The sequence below is a fragment of the Cylas formicarius genome, unplaced genomic scaffold, assembly GCF_029955315.1.
Source record: "Cylas formicarius isolate icCylForm1 unplaced genomic scaffold, icCylForm1.1 PGA_scaffold_6__28_contigs__length_40554024, whole genome shotgun sequence".
Taxonomy (NCBI): Eukaryota; Metazoa; Arthropoda; class Insecta; order Coleoptera; family Brentidae; genus Cylas; species Cylas formicarius.
In genome coordinates, this window is record NW_026844347.1 from 34,990,717 (window position 1) to 35,004,369 (window position 13,653).

The 13,653-nt window shown below is 35.9% G+C and overlaps 2 protein-coding genes across 2 annotated transcripts in view; both read right to left on the reverse strand.

The window, feature by feature from the left end:
* The window catches only part of LOC132703905 (pancreatic triacylglycerol lipase-like), a 48,373-nt gene extending 43,907 nt beyond the window's left edge, over positions 1-4,466 (reverse strand). Inside the window, exon 1 of the mRNA XM_060673432.1 lies at positions 4,403-4,466. The gene's annotated coding sequence lies outside the window, so the exon portion shown is untranslated. The remainder of the gene's footprint in view (positions 1-4,402) is intronic.
* A 3,203-nt stretch (positions 4,467-7,669) lies between these two features.
* Positions 7,670-12,401, reverse strand: LOC132703961 (uncharacterized). Its single transcript, XM_060673537.1, has 5 exons — positions 11,563-12,401; positions 10,645-10,912; positions 10,419-10,589; positions 10,049-10,356; positions 7,670-8,566 (listed from the first exon to the last, which is right to left on the reverse strand). The coding sequence occupies exons 1-5, from the start codon at positions 11,785-11,787 to the stop codon at positions 7,718-7,720; spliced, it is 1,821 nt and encodes a 606-aa protein (XP_060529520.1). The 5' UTR covers positions 11,788-12,401; the 3' UTR covers positions 7,670-7,717.
* Positions 12,402-13,653: the final 1,252 nt, after the last annotated feature.

Consider the following 13,653-nt stretch of genomic DNA (forward strand, 5'->3'; position numbering starts at 1 on the left):
CCTGCAAACCCAAACGTATATACGCTTGTGATAGGCATGCGGCGATTTCTAGGAAATGAACCTGCACGGACGGACGGACCGATTACGTAAAAGCTTTCGTAATTGTTCGATTGATTCGCAAAGACCGCTCAATAACGTCAACCACCCATTTGGAGAGAGAGATACGAGAGTTTATTCGGAGGCACTTTATCATTCATTGGATAATAGGGCGAGCTATAACAAGATAAACTCAATAACAAGCAATAACAACACACTGATAATTGTTTTATATTTCATCGCAGCCAAAGATCAGTTGACACTTTCATTAAATATTTTGTTAGGATTTATATAGGATGACAATTTTTTTCTTTTTTTTGTGATATTAACATTTTTCAAAATTTAATCATATTGTGGCCGTAAACTAACCAAAACTAACCAAAAGAATGTCAATATGGGGCACTTAATTATTTGAGTTGATAATTGTTTACTTATCGACATTTTGACTTCATTATATCACTTTTTCCATTCATCTTGCGTCGGTTTTTGCTGAATCGAACTTGCTGACGTTTCGCCAATCATCCTGTTGACTTCTTCAGAGCTTGACTGAAACTGGCTCGCACTTTACTCCAAAATCACGCAGTATTTTCTAAGCAAGTCATGAAGATTTTGTAAACGTCATCACAAAGAAGTACCGAAAGGTTTCGAAAACGCAAGGCTCTATTTTCCTTTTTTTACTACGTTTACTATTTATCTTTCAATACAGTCACCATCTTTTAAGCTCAAAATAAACGGAGACCTGCGATTCACCATTATTAATTTCCCTTGTGCAGCTATCTATTCCATTAATAGAGACAAATTACTTCCTCTTACTTTTACTCTTACTTTTTCGTATCTGTATCATTGTTATTATGCATTAAATTTTAATAATCAAATTAGGAACTTTGGATACTTGTCAATCATGTGTCAAAGAGGCCTACGATAATAATTATTATTGTCATAGGGAGAACAAGAACGTTCTGTGCCAAATACACAGTTAAAGAACTAGAAACGGACACCTAATATCAAAAAATAGTTTGAACGCCCGCAAACGCAGCTTGTTTTCGATGTTAGTGTCATATCTGCGTTGAATGACGTAGGCATATTAGTCCTGTTTTGTTATTTGTCGTTACATAACGCGAGTTACACCTCTGTGACCGAAATAAAAAAAAACCTAGTTTATCCAAGCGTATCGGTATTTTTATTTACTTAGCAAAGTTTAAAAATTATAAATTATTATTCTTTTGTACCGGATCGACGTAGGTATTGTGTTTCGTAATGGCTGTGGCTTGGAGGTTTTTCAATCTTTCAAATAACAAATCGTTCTGCTGATATTTTCTCCGTTACTACAAGTAACAACACACATTGTTTAAAAAATTCAATGGTGCTAAAAGTCAATATTGTCGACGGATATCTGTTAAAGACGAAGTGTGTATCCAAAAAGTAACTTGACCTTTACGTTTCATCATTTATTTATCAAAGTTAATATTGTTTGCGGTCAAAGTAATACCCCCCAGATATAATACAATTTGTGCCAAAGTTTTTCCAAACCAAGCGTTTTGGGAAAATAAAAAAGTGGCAGTGGGCCATACCCGGTGAATATGGTGGCTGAGGCATGATTGTGGTTTTGTTCTTGGCCAAAAAGTTATAAATGTGTTTGTTTTCCCACAATTCCGGACGTCTTCGTATTGCTTCTGGCAGACGCCACATAAATTTATTGTAATGCCGTACGATCTTGACATGCTTTTTTCGGTATTCTTTGTTGTTCCATTGCGACGACTGGGCTTTGGTTTCGACGTCATAACCGTATAAAGTCTGTTCATAGATATAAGAAAGTGACTAACTGATACGAATTAAGGAAAGACCCGGGCAAGCTGTAAGAATGAAATATGGCCGAACAGGTCCGTACTTTGCTTAGAATTTAATTATTTGGTGTTTTGTTAGGAAAGATACTGAATAATATTTATTTATTTGTGTATGTATAAATGTAAAATAAAATTACAAATTATTTTTATTACCTACTTAAATTACTTAAAATTATTCACATAATATATCAGTATCACTATCGCTATCATCGCCTGTTCTAATTATTATTTTATTATTATGTTCAATGGGATTAAATATACAGTGGGAAGGTATGCCCTACATTTTTTGCATAATTATCATAGACGTAGTCCTTTTGTAGGTTTAAGCTTTGTAGAACCTCAATTAATTGCTTTTTGGTCTAATCTTCGTGAAAATAAATGTCGTTATTATACATGTAGTTTTGGATTGTTGCTTTTGTGTCACATGAGGAAGGGGTTTTAGTCAACTGTCTACTGTGATAACTTGCATTGTCCATTACAATGACGCTATTAGAGGGAATGTTTGGAACTAGTTTGTTTTTAAACCAACTTTCAAATAAATCAGCGGTGGTGTCTTCTTTCTTTAATCTTTAATATTTTTCGCAGACAGAGAAAGTCCATTTGGAGCCCTACCATCTCTAGAGCCAGCATGCAAAATAGTTATTATTTTACCTCTTTTTGATGGCGCGTTTGTTTTACACTTATCAGTTGAGTCAACCCAACTTTTTTCCGGGGTATCATAAGCGTCGAACCAGGTTTCATCCAAGTAAAGAATTGGCGTTTGTTGTTCTCTGTAAATCCTAATTTTTTGTAGATATTCCAGTGGCCATTTCCGAATTCTAAAAGATTCCATTAAAACTTGTATTTTGTCAATTTTTTTAAATCTAAACCCAATGTGACCGTTTCTTCTAAAGATGTTTGCTTGCTGGCACCACGTTCAATGAGAGTCAAATAAACATTGCTTATAACTTCCTTAGTCTCAATAGAATAGTGTTTTCTACATTTGAGCGGAAGCATCTCCTGAGATACCCTAGACTCGCACATATTTTGCATAATTCGCACACGATTCAATACACGTTGTATTACTCACGAAATAAGAATGATTGCCAAGAAACTTAAAATAAGTAGTATACCAAGCCAAAGAATATTAAACATTACTTATTACGGACCACAATTTTATCTGAATTTAAATTCCAAAACTTTAGGTAATAATCTTGTTCCATTGTATATTAATGACCACCCTTGGATAATCCCATTCAAAGCAATTGGTCACTTTCTTATATCTATGAACAGACCATATCTACATAACAAAATAAAATATCGAATCGAATGTACGTCGAATGCCCAATTACAAGTCACCTTACTTTTTGAACACACCTCGTATATGCTGAGAATATCGGTTAGGCCGTTTATTTTTTAGCAGATGCCATTAAATTTTTGGAGAAAAACGAGTTGAAATTATAAAACTTTATCCAAACTAGAATGATAAACGCATGATAGAAAAGAAGGCAAATTTTGCAAGAGAAAAAGACCTAATTAATAATGGAGATTGTTGTCTTTCTTTTGCTTACTGTTATAAATAATAGGATGGGTTATCTTCGTTGTTTATTTGAATTAACACGAACATGTATTTACACAAATATCTACATTTAACCATTATTTTTAATTCCATGAAAAATGTTAAATTTATTTCTTAAATTTTTGTGACACCTTAATCAATAATCAAAGAATACCATACTGATTTAGTTTTTAGTTGTGAATAAAAACCAAATAGATATTTTATTGACATTTTGTATACTTTTGTAACACAGAAAAAGGCATTTTTGATGGAAAATGTTTAAAAAAAAAAATGCCGTTCGTACCAGCGCTACTTTTTCCTAAAACAAAAATATGTTGCCTCTTGGCTTTTAGACATTTATATGCATGGCGAAATCGCCAAAGTTACGATAAAAATGTTAAATATTAAAAATTTAAAAAAGTTTCAAATTATTTTTGTGAAGTGCCGATGTGGCTGGTAATTTTTTCAAATAATATGTAGCATTAAAAAATGCTTTTTGCTGCTTGAATGTAGTGTAGAAAATATCAATGGCATATATCCAGGGTGTAAAAAATGGTTTTTTCTCAAAATTTTGACAAGGGTTTCCGGACATATGTTTATATAGGAAACCAGGGCTTATTTCTGGACTTTTTTTAATTTAATTTTTCATTTTATTATTATATTTTTATTATTTTTTTATTATCTGCCATGTATTAACGTCTAAAACAAAGAAAACAAACCCCACTACTATCCGTCTAGTTCCAAATTAAATTTGACTCCGAATATCCATATTGACTATAATAACCTTTCTTAAAAAGAAATGTTAAGGTTTTTTGTGCAACACTATCAGATGCACTATTACCATCAGTATATTAAAACTGTCGCAAGACTAAATAACATAGTTTCGTATTATGTTTCGAATTTCGTACGACATTCCACCATTAAAGTCGCGATACGTGCAAACCAACCATTCGCGGAAACGGTGATTAGATAACGCAAAACTCACCAGAGCGTCTCATTACCGGCCCTCACAATAAACTCCACCTCAAATGTCCACAGCCGAATAGCAAATAATACCAAATTAAACCGCACCGACGCGGATATTATTTGCCTGCTCCGGAAGAACGTCTTCTTCGGACACGCTCCGGCACACAAAAAAACACTTAGCGGCTTGGAGCTTTTTTTTCACGGTCAAGTGGCTACAATTAGCCAGTCGCGCTTACGGACGCCGAAATCAAAGCAAAGTGGACACAAGAAATGGCGCGATTAACATTCTAAATATTCGATGGTCTACGCCGATTTTACTTTCTCTATCACCGGCAGTAGACCAGATCCGGATTCGCCGGATTTTATTTTGCTAACCCTCTGGTGGAGGTTTTCTGCTGGTTCTTTTATTACAAGTAACAATTTAGTTGTGAACATTGAATTGAAACATTGAAACTAACCAACTGGAAAATACAGGATTTCTGAGTTGTTTATCTAATAATTGACGTCCATGTTAGCAAATTGTAAAGATTCTTCAAAGTCTAATATTTTGTACAATTGTATATATATTGTATATGAAGTTGTTAGTGGACATTATGTATCATCCAGTGACGTACAAGCGTAACATTGTGTTTAGGATCGTTATCCTTTTTCAACACTTTGGATAAAATTATTCTTTAGGATGTTCAAATGGCCATGTTGGTCCATGATTCTGCCAATAAAAGCTAAATTGCCGGTCCCATTAGCTGACATGCACCCTCACAATAAAACCATGCGTCACCGTAGGAGGCTTTTACTTCAAAACTTTATTTAAAAGTGGCGTCAAAAATAAATAAGAATAACTCATTTGTTTAAGCGAAATTTGATACAAGCTGACTTGATCAAATATTGATAATTAACGGTTCTACCTGCAGTTCTGAATAGTGATTTATTAAAGTGTATGGAGACCTATTTGTCATAGTTTCTTGCTTCTAAAACTGCCTTATTTTAATATAGTGCCAAATGATTTTTATTTTATTTTTATTATTCTCAATGGGATTACCGACATTTACTTCAAATATGTTTCTTATTAAATGCAATTGAACGAAGAAACTAAAAGAAAACTGGAAAAATACTTTGTGTACGGAGACTTTTTTGACCGACTTTATAATGAAGGCTTATCGTGAACATTATAGAAAATGTGAGGTTCTTTATATATTTCATAGATTATAGAAATGTGTGCTTGGCCTAGAGAAATTTTATTATTTTATTATACATATGGTTAAAACATTTAATTCTTTAGAATGTATCATTACATTCTAACGAACTAAATGTATGCTTTGTGGGCTGAGTAAGACCCTGCGCCGTTACTTATTCGAATTACATCATTTCTGGAATCGTACTTTCTACTTAGCCTTGCTTTTATTCGGTGGTACCTTCTCAAAACGAAAAAAAAAACGGAAACTGGAGCAAATTTTTTTTGCCCGTTTTATTTTTTCCTTTTTATTACGCTTACTTCGAATTGCCTTACTGGATATTATATATATATATATATATATATATATATATATATATATATATATATATATATATATATATATATAACGTTGGTTGGAAACCTTCATGCACCCATCGAAATAATCCTTTACGTTTGGGAAGCTGACATTAATGTTATCCACACACACACATCCGGATACACTCCCATCTTTTACAAAAAGAAAAAAAGTTTGCTGTCAATATTAATAATATTTACTTAATGTGTTAATGCCTGAAATTCATTCTTTTATATTTCTACAACGTTCAGTTGACTGTCATTTGATATTTTGGTGACATGTTTTGATATTTTGACGGTGGACGTGCGTATTGTGCACCGGAAAAAAACTTAGAGACCGGCCCGGCTGGTCTAAGTTAAACGTCAGTAATTTTGACAGGTGATAGAGCAAGAAAAATAAAAAAGACTTTACTAACAAAATCGGACTATAAAATAAAATTCCTAACAAAGTTGCAGGGCGTTAAAATTTTAGGATTTTTTTTACCACAATTTTAATATGACCTCAGATTTTGAATCAAGTTTAGTATACCGTTTAAGCAATGGTCATTTGATACTGCGAAATATTTTTAAAAAAATTTTACCAGTGGCATTTGAAAAGGATTTCGATTAAAAATTATCGAAAGGAAAAAAAGTACGCTACTGACTTGTCCAGTATTATGACAATTCCCGTTCAATTTTTTATTAGAACAATGAACAAATTAATAATCAATTACAATAAAAACACGAAAAAGTTTCGAGTGATCAAATTAACATAAAATTGAAATGGAATTTCGAAAATAATTTATTGCTTTTATTTCAAAAATTTCAATAAATATATTTTACACCATCATATAAGATGCTTAAAAGGTATTTACCGAATCTCATAAAACAAATCATCATCATCATCACACATTACAAATAAATGGATACAATGCGATATGGCGTTTTCTATGAAAAATTTTTATATGCACGCACAAAACCAAAGAGATCCTTTTTCTTTCGAAAATATTCAGTCGAAATCCCATACCGTTAGCAATAATTTTACAAAACATTTTGCATCAAAAATTGCCGTTGGCTGTTATACCCTAATTTGAAAATCAACAGTAATATTGAAATGCTGATAAAAAAGCCAGTTTTTCCTTAGATATGTGTATCTTTGTTAGGAAGCAATTTTCGTATTAAAGCCGCAGTCATGTTTCTCGCCTAATCACCTGTCAAAATTAAGAACGTTTAACTTCGATCACCCTGTATCTGCATCTTCGTTAGGAATTATTATTATTATTATTATTATTATTATTAGAAAGAATAATGTTCAAATAACCTTTTATGCACATTGACAGAGGCAGAGAATGTCTTCCTCTTCTTCTCTTTGCTATTTTCAAGCAGTTGGGCAAGGCTACTATGGCCATTCGCGCATTACCGACGTCCGTCGAAGAATTATTTCTTTTGGTCACAGACCAACAGTTAACAAAAAAGCTATTACCAACATTTATTCTGAGCTTCCAGTATAGGACTTTGACCGATAACAAAAAACGGCCTCCCCTGCTACCACCGCGAACCATCCGGCCGCCATATCGGCGTGAACTAACCACCGAGGCAGAGAATGTCATTCAGTATTTAGTTAATGCTGTCAAGTAAAAGCCACGTTCAAACACAGACAAGTTCTGTACACGCACAACATCTTCGGGTAAAATAATAAAATTTTAGCTATTTAGATTTAGGTACTTTGGCGTATACTATTTAACCTCCCTCGAAACATCAAAACGTACAAAATTCAAAACGTATTTTTATTGAAACAACACAATCTAATCACTATCTATATTATGACTATATTACGCACAAATCCGCGTCAGATCCCGGCAGCGCTAACGTCACGACGCAAAAACTGTAGTGATAGGTGTAACTAGAATTGAGAAGCTGTTCGGGCAACGTGCCGTTGTACTCCTCCAGCTGGAAGTTACTGATCGGCGCGTTGATGGTGATGTTCGCAAAACATGGCAGCTCGATTTCGACCTCTCTCGTCGTTTCGTTCGCGTTTTGACAAAACTTATCCTCGCTGCCCTCCAGACACGGTACGGTACTCTTGACGCAACTCCCGTTCGTCGACGAACATTCTTCGATCACGCTCGTAGACGCTACGCACATGATTTCGTTGAACGTAGTGCACACGTGCGCTGTCGCCGGTGCGCATATTTTCGTAGCGTTCTCGCTACAGTTGACCAACACGTTGACCGGCATGTGAATCTCTCCGCTTACTTCCATGGGACGCTCGTAATTGTACACGGAGTAGTTTCTCCGGAACCCGTCCGACTCCAAGAACCATTCGTAGTGCCCGTTTAGAACCGTCCTGTAGTCGTTGGTCGAATTGCCGAGGTCTTTGCACGAGTCGTATTTCGGACCTGCTACCGCCATTGTCGTCACACAGTACACGTAGTTGGTGTTCGGCTGGGTACTGCTTTTGTCCAACAGGTTTACGTCCAAGGTGAGGTTGGTCAGGCAAGGCATGTTGACGACCGCTTCGAGACGATCTTTCTTCGTGGAGTTTTGACACAGCGGGTCGTTGGCGTCTGCGCACGGTACCGTCGTGTCGACGCACGACAGGGCGGGGTCTTGATGACACGGCGCGCGCTGATTGGCCGCCGCCGCGCATATGACAGTTCCGTTCGTCGTGCACACCTGGGCAAAAAAAATGACCGCAATGGGTATCTCGATGATATTAAGCTTTTAATCAAAATTCCAACACTGACCTTTCCTTCAAGGCGTCCATAAGATGTCTAAAATGTCTGAGGTGGTAACAATTTAAAATTAAATAATATAATAATAATAAGCTTTATTGTCTAACAGAGATAATATCCAATGACAAGACCATTAATTCGCTAATTATGGTTACCAGTAATAAGCAACATAGTAAAGACCAACCCAACCCCTAAGCAACCGCATAAAGAACTTTTTATATACAGGGTTTCCCGAAATTAGACGTCTATATTATAACTACGTATTCTATGACCCGAAATAAGGATAAAAGTTCGTTTAAACTATGGTCCAAAAATTTTCAAATAAAATTTGGTATAACTGTACTAGTAACTACTAAACTTTTTAGGCTCCATTTAACAAACTAAAACTGAGTATTGGATTGCCTTCAGGGGTGGGTAACACAGGGGCGGCGTGGAAAAAAATAGCCCCAAATTTTTTGTTTGTCGAATTTTCGTAATTTCGTTATTCCTTTTATTATTTTGATTGTCGAGTTTTTATTAATACACATTGGCATTTAGTTGAACGTGGATCATGTGAACGTAATCTCTCGAATAAACGACATTTCATTTTTATTTACCCAGCAACACAAACAAATGAAACGCGTCATTAATTTCTAAGGCTTACTGATGATTATCTGGCCCTCAATAGTAAACATTAAAATAAAAAAAAATGTAATTAAATTTTCAAAAGCATTTTTCTCGAAAACGATGTGTTCTACCCAGGTGCGACAAGGGTTATTTACGTACAAAACTTCAGATTTTAAAATTCTGCAGTCAAAATTACGAAATTTCAACAAACAAAACATTTGGGGCAAATTTTTACCACGCCTCCCCTGTGTTACCCACCCCTGAAGACAATCCATTACTAAGTTTTAGTTCGTTAAACAGAGCCTAAAATCGCCATCACCTCTTCGAATTTATGTATATCAAAAATTAAGACGTTTTGGACCATAGTTTGTATGAACCTTCATCCTTATTTTGGGTCGCAGAATACGTGGTTAAAATATGAACGTCTAATTTCGGGACATACTGTATGAACAACACAAAAAACAAAACCGAATCTACAATAATCATCTGAAAAGTAAAAGTCTATCTTTTAATGCCAAAGTAAACCCAGCCTGTGTTAGATCATTGATATCTATATCACTACAAGTATAATTAAAAATGCCCATCGCTTTAAAGAGTGGACTTCTGACCAAGAACATTATCCAAAGGATTGGAAGGTGGAATATTGGAGATTGTCTGACTGCCCGGGAAGGAATGTGAAAACCGATCTGTGATAAGTGAGATAGATATTTCATGTAAACGACCAAAATCTTCACCACAGGATACCCACAAAATAAAATCTAATAGATGTTGTTCATCTTCCTATGTTTTTTGGGTATCGAATCATGTTAGTTCTTACCGGAATTGTCTCTGGTGCACAAAGACTGGTAACATTACCATCGCACAATGTCAGCACGTTCGCGGGCAACTGTATTTCGGGAACCTTCGCGTCGGCTGGCTGGTTATAATAATTATGGACAGTGTAAGGTCTCTTGAATAAACTGGACGCCAAATGCCAGACCATCATGCCCGTCAACACGTTTCGCAATGTGCTTCCGCTAAAAAAGCCGCCAGATTTTTTCATGGGGTAGTAGCCGGGTCCACCGAAGCCACCCATTCCTCCGTAGCCGCCCATTCCACCGAATCCACCTCCGTACCCTCCATAACCTGCAATAAAACGTTTTTCAGATTACGACCTTAACGTAAGCATCCATAAGAAAATTACTTGCCTTTATTACCGTAACCAAAGCCGCTGCCTCCCCACGACTGCCCTATACCCATCCCTCCCATCACAGGACTTTGATGGTAACCCGAGAACGATTGGTGAGGATGATATCCGCCCGTCTGGTGAGGATAATTATTTTGACCGAATCCACCATAGTGTCCACCGTAGGGAGTTCCTGCATGCGATAGACCGTTACAAAATGGGCTCAATAATTTCTCTAAGCTTTCTACCATGAGCTGAGTAACCTGGAGGTGAGCCCCAAGTTGCTTGTCCATTGTAAGCCGGTGGCGCTGCTCCGTAGCTGGGGTGGTGAGCAGAAGCGGAATATGCAGGGGGTGCGGCTTGATTTTGGTACCCGGATCTCCATCCTCCTCCGGTTTGGGGGTTGGTATTGGTATTATGGCCGACGTTCCAGCCTATAGGCTGCTGAGGTTGGTTGTGCTGGCCTGGACTAGCTTGTTGGGTCTTTGAGGATTCTTTTTTGATCGCAGGTTCGGCCTGCATTTACATGCTTTTATTCTACGTCTGATTTTATTATGTGTTTTGCGAAACATAGTAGCTTAAAATATAAGGCACACACACTTCGTGCTTGATTATTAATAGATATTTCAAAAGGGTAGAACTTGGAAGAATTAACTTCTCAATAAAAATTTCACTGCATTATATTTTTTATCGTTTAAAAAGTTTAACTAAAATTCTTTCTTTTTTTCTTTTTAATTTGTTTAACTCGTTTTTTGAGTGGCCATAAAAACCAAAACAAATGATATAGGTTGATAAGCATAAATCTGCTCTTCAGCCATAGATCATTTTTTTGCATGTTATTTCACACAAAATTAATGTTGGTCAACTTTTCCCGTTTCTTGTAAGTTCTCTTAAAATTCTATAAAATTTTAAGTAAAAAATTATGAGTTAGAACGGAATCACCAATATTCAATTATTTAGCTTTTATTTTGTCTTTAAAGTTTATAGTTCTCACTCAGAGGAGAGAAAAAACAAAGTAAAAAAATGCCAGCGACTTCAAGACCAAAGGCATTAGGATCAAAAGGAATACCAATACCGGGAATATATCGGTGACAATTAGATGAAACAAATTACCAATTTTCATTGAAATAATTAAATAGGTTTTGATTTATTAATAATAAACTTACTTTGGGGGCCGAGGGTTTGACATTGCCAGGTGCGCTGTCCGGTTTGACGTCGGTCTTGGTGGGGGTACTGCTTCCCGAAGATTTTCTTCTCGATGACCACCAGCTTCCGGAACCGCTGCTCTTACCCCGACTCCGACCACCGGAAGATCTTTTGGGGTCGGCATCGATAGCCGCAATCAAGAAAATAATCAAAATCGCACTGATTTTCCATACGACGAACCTCATTTCGGCAACAGGTCTTTGAGACTGAGTAAACTACACCGCCCGATGAATTAAAGCGTGCATAGGCGTAGGAGCTAGTGTAAAAATACAAAGCTGGATTTCAAGACTTTGACAATGAGTTGATTGACAAAACCCAAATGATTGCGGAAATTGAACAGTTTTGTTGGTCTTTTTTATTTATAAGATGAAAAGAGTCAAGCAAAGCAAGTTTCCAATACGGCAGGTTTCCAAGAAACTTATGGTGTTGTTTCTTGCGTTTGTTTTTGGAAGCGCCTTCCATGGATCTTTATTTTTCTCGCATTGCGTATTGGTATACATGTACACCACTGTCAGTTAATACGCAGTATCCGTTATTATCTCCCTTGAAGATCAAGATCCATCCTTTAAATTGAACGCACTTAATATAACACAAGCGATTGTGGTATTTGTAAACACCAATTTAATAATTTGGAATCCTCTCTCGCACCACTTATGTCGTGATTCACGGGCGTTCGTGGAAGTAGTTTTTCCCGCCAAGATTCTAATTTGGGGACGTTTTTATAGGGCGTTTAATTTTCTTTGAAAAGCGCACACTGTTGTCGGCTGATAACAAAAAAATTAGAAACTTTAAACTCGAAATTAATATTTTTTATAATTTCTCGTACATATACTATACTCAGTTACTGAGTTTTGTTGTCGTTTTTCGCAAACCGTGCTTTTTCAAATCCTGTACTCTGAAAGTACTCATTTGTATTTCTCAAACGTTTTTTTAGATTATTTTATTTCAATTTCATTAATTAAATATTTAAAATTATTTTGACACTGGTTTGAATTTCGCGCGCATATATGGCTGCCGTTTCCGGCACAATTGAGAGGCCGTATTATGTATGGTCTGTTCATAGATATAAGGAAGTGACCAATTGCTTTTGAATGGGATTATCCAAGGGTGGTCATTAACAACAACAATGCACGAAGATTATTACCTAAAGTTTCGGAATTGAAATTCAGATAAAATTGTGCCCGTAATAGAAAATAATTTTATACCTACCTTAATATTCTTTGGTTTGGTATACTACTTAGTTTAAGTTTATTAGTAATCATTCTTGTTTCGTGTGTAATACAGCGTCTGTTGAATCGTGTGCGAATTATGCAAAATATGTGCGAGTCTAGTGTATCTCAGGAAATGCTCCCGCCCAAATGTAGAAAACACTTGAGCCTAAGGAAGTTATAAACAATGTTTATTTGACTCTCATTGAACGTGGTGCCAGCAAGCAAGCATCTTTAGAAGAAACGGCCACATTGACGAACATTCCAACATCAACTGTATGGAAAATTGTGAATAATCCCATTTCAGCGAGAAAAAAAGAAGCGATGCTGACATTTTCTCGAGTGTAGATAAAAGTGAACAAGATATAATGTGTAAAATTTACCAGTTATACGAGGAACAAAGCGTGCCTACATTAGATATCTTAATGTGGCAGAACTACCTTATGGAAGTGTATTCAACACATGGGTTTTAGATTTAAAAATATTGTCAAAAGGCAAGTTTTAATGGAATCTTTTAGAACTAGAAATTGAAAATTAGGATTCACAGAGAACAACAAAGGCCAATTATTTACTTGGATGAAACCTGGTTCGACACTTATGATGCCCCGGAAAAGGGTTGGGTTGACTCAACTGATAAGTGTAAAACAAACGCGCCATCAAAAATAGTTAAAAGAAAAACTATTTTGCGTGTTGGCTCTAAAGATGGTTGGATTCCAAATGGACTTTCTCTGTCTGCGAAAAATATTAAAGATTCTTCTCTGGATTACCGCTGGTTTATTTGAAAGTTGGTTTAAAAACAAACTAGTTCCAAACATTCCTCCTAATAGACAGTTGACTAAAACC

Coding starts and splice junctions, on each gene's coding strand:
- LOC132703961 (XM_060673537.1), bottom strand. CDS start 11,787: ATGAGGTTCGTCGTATGGAAAATCAGTGCGATTTTGATTATTTTCTTG. Junction 10,913..11,562: donor TCAAACCCTCGGCCCCCAAA/GTAAGTTTATTA, acceptor ATGTAAATGCAG/GCCGAACCTGCGATCAAAAA. Junction 10,590..10,644: donor TCCAGGTTACTCAGCTCATG/GTAGAAAGCTTA, acceptor TATCGCATGCAG/GAACTCCCTACGGTGGACAC.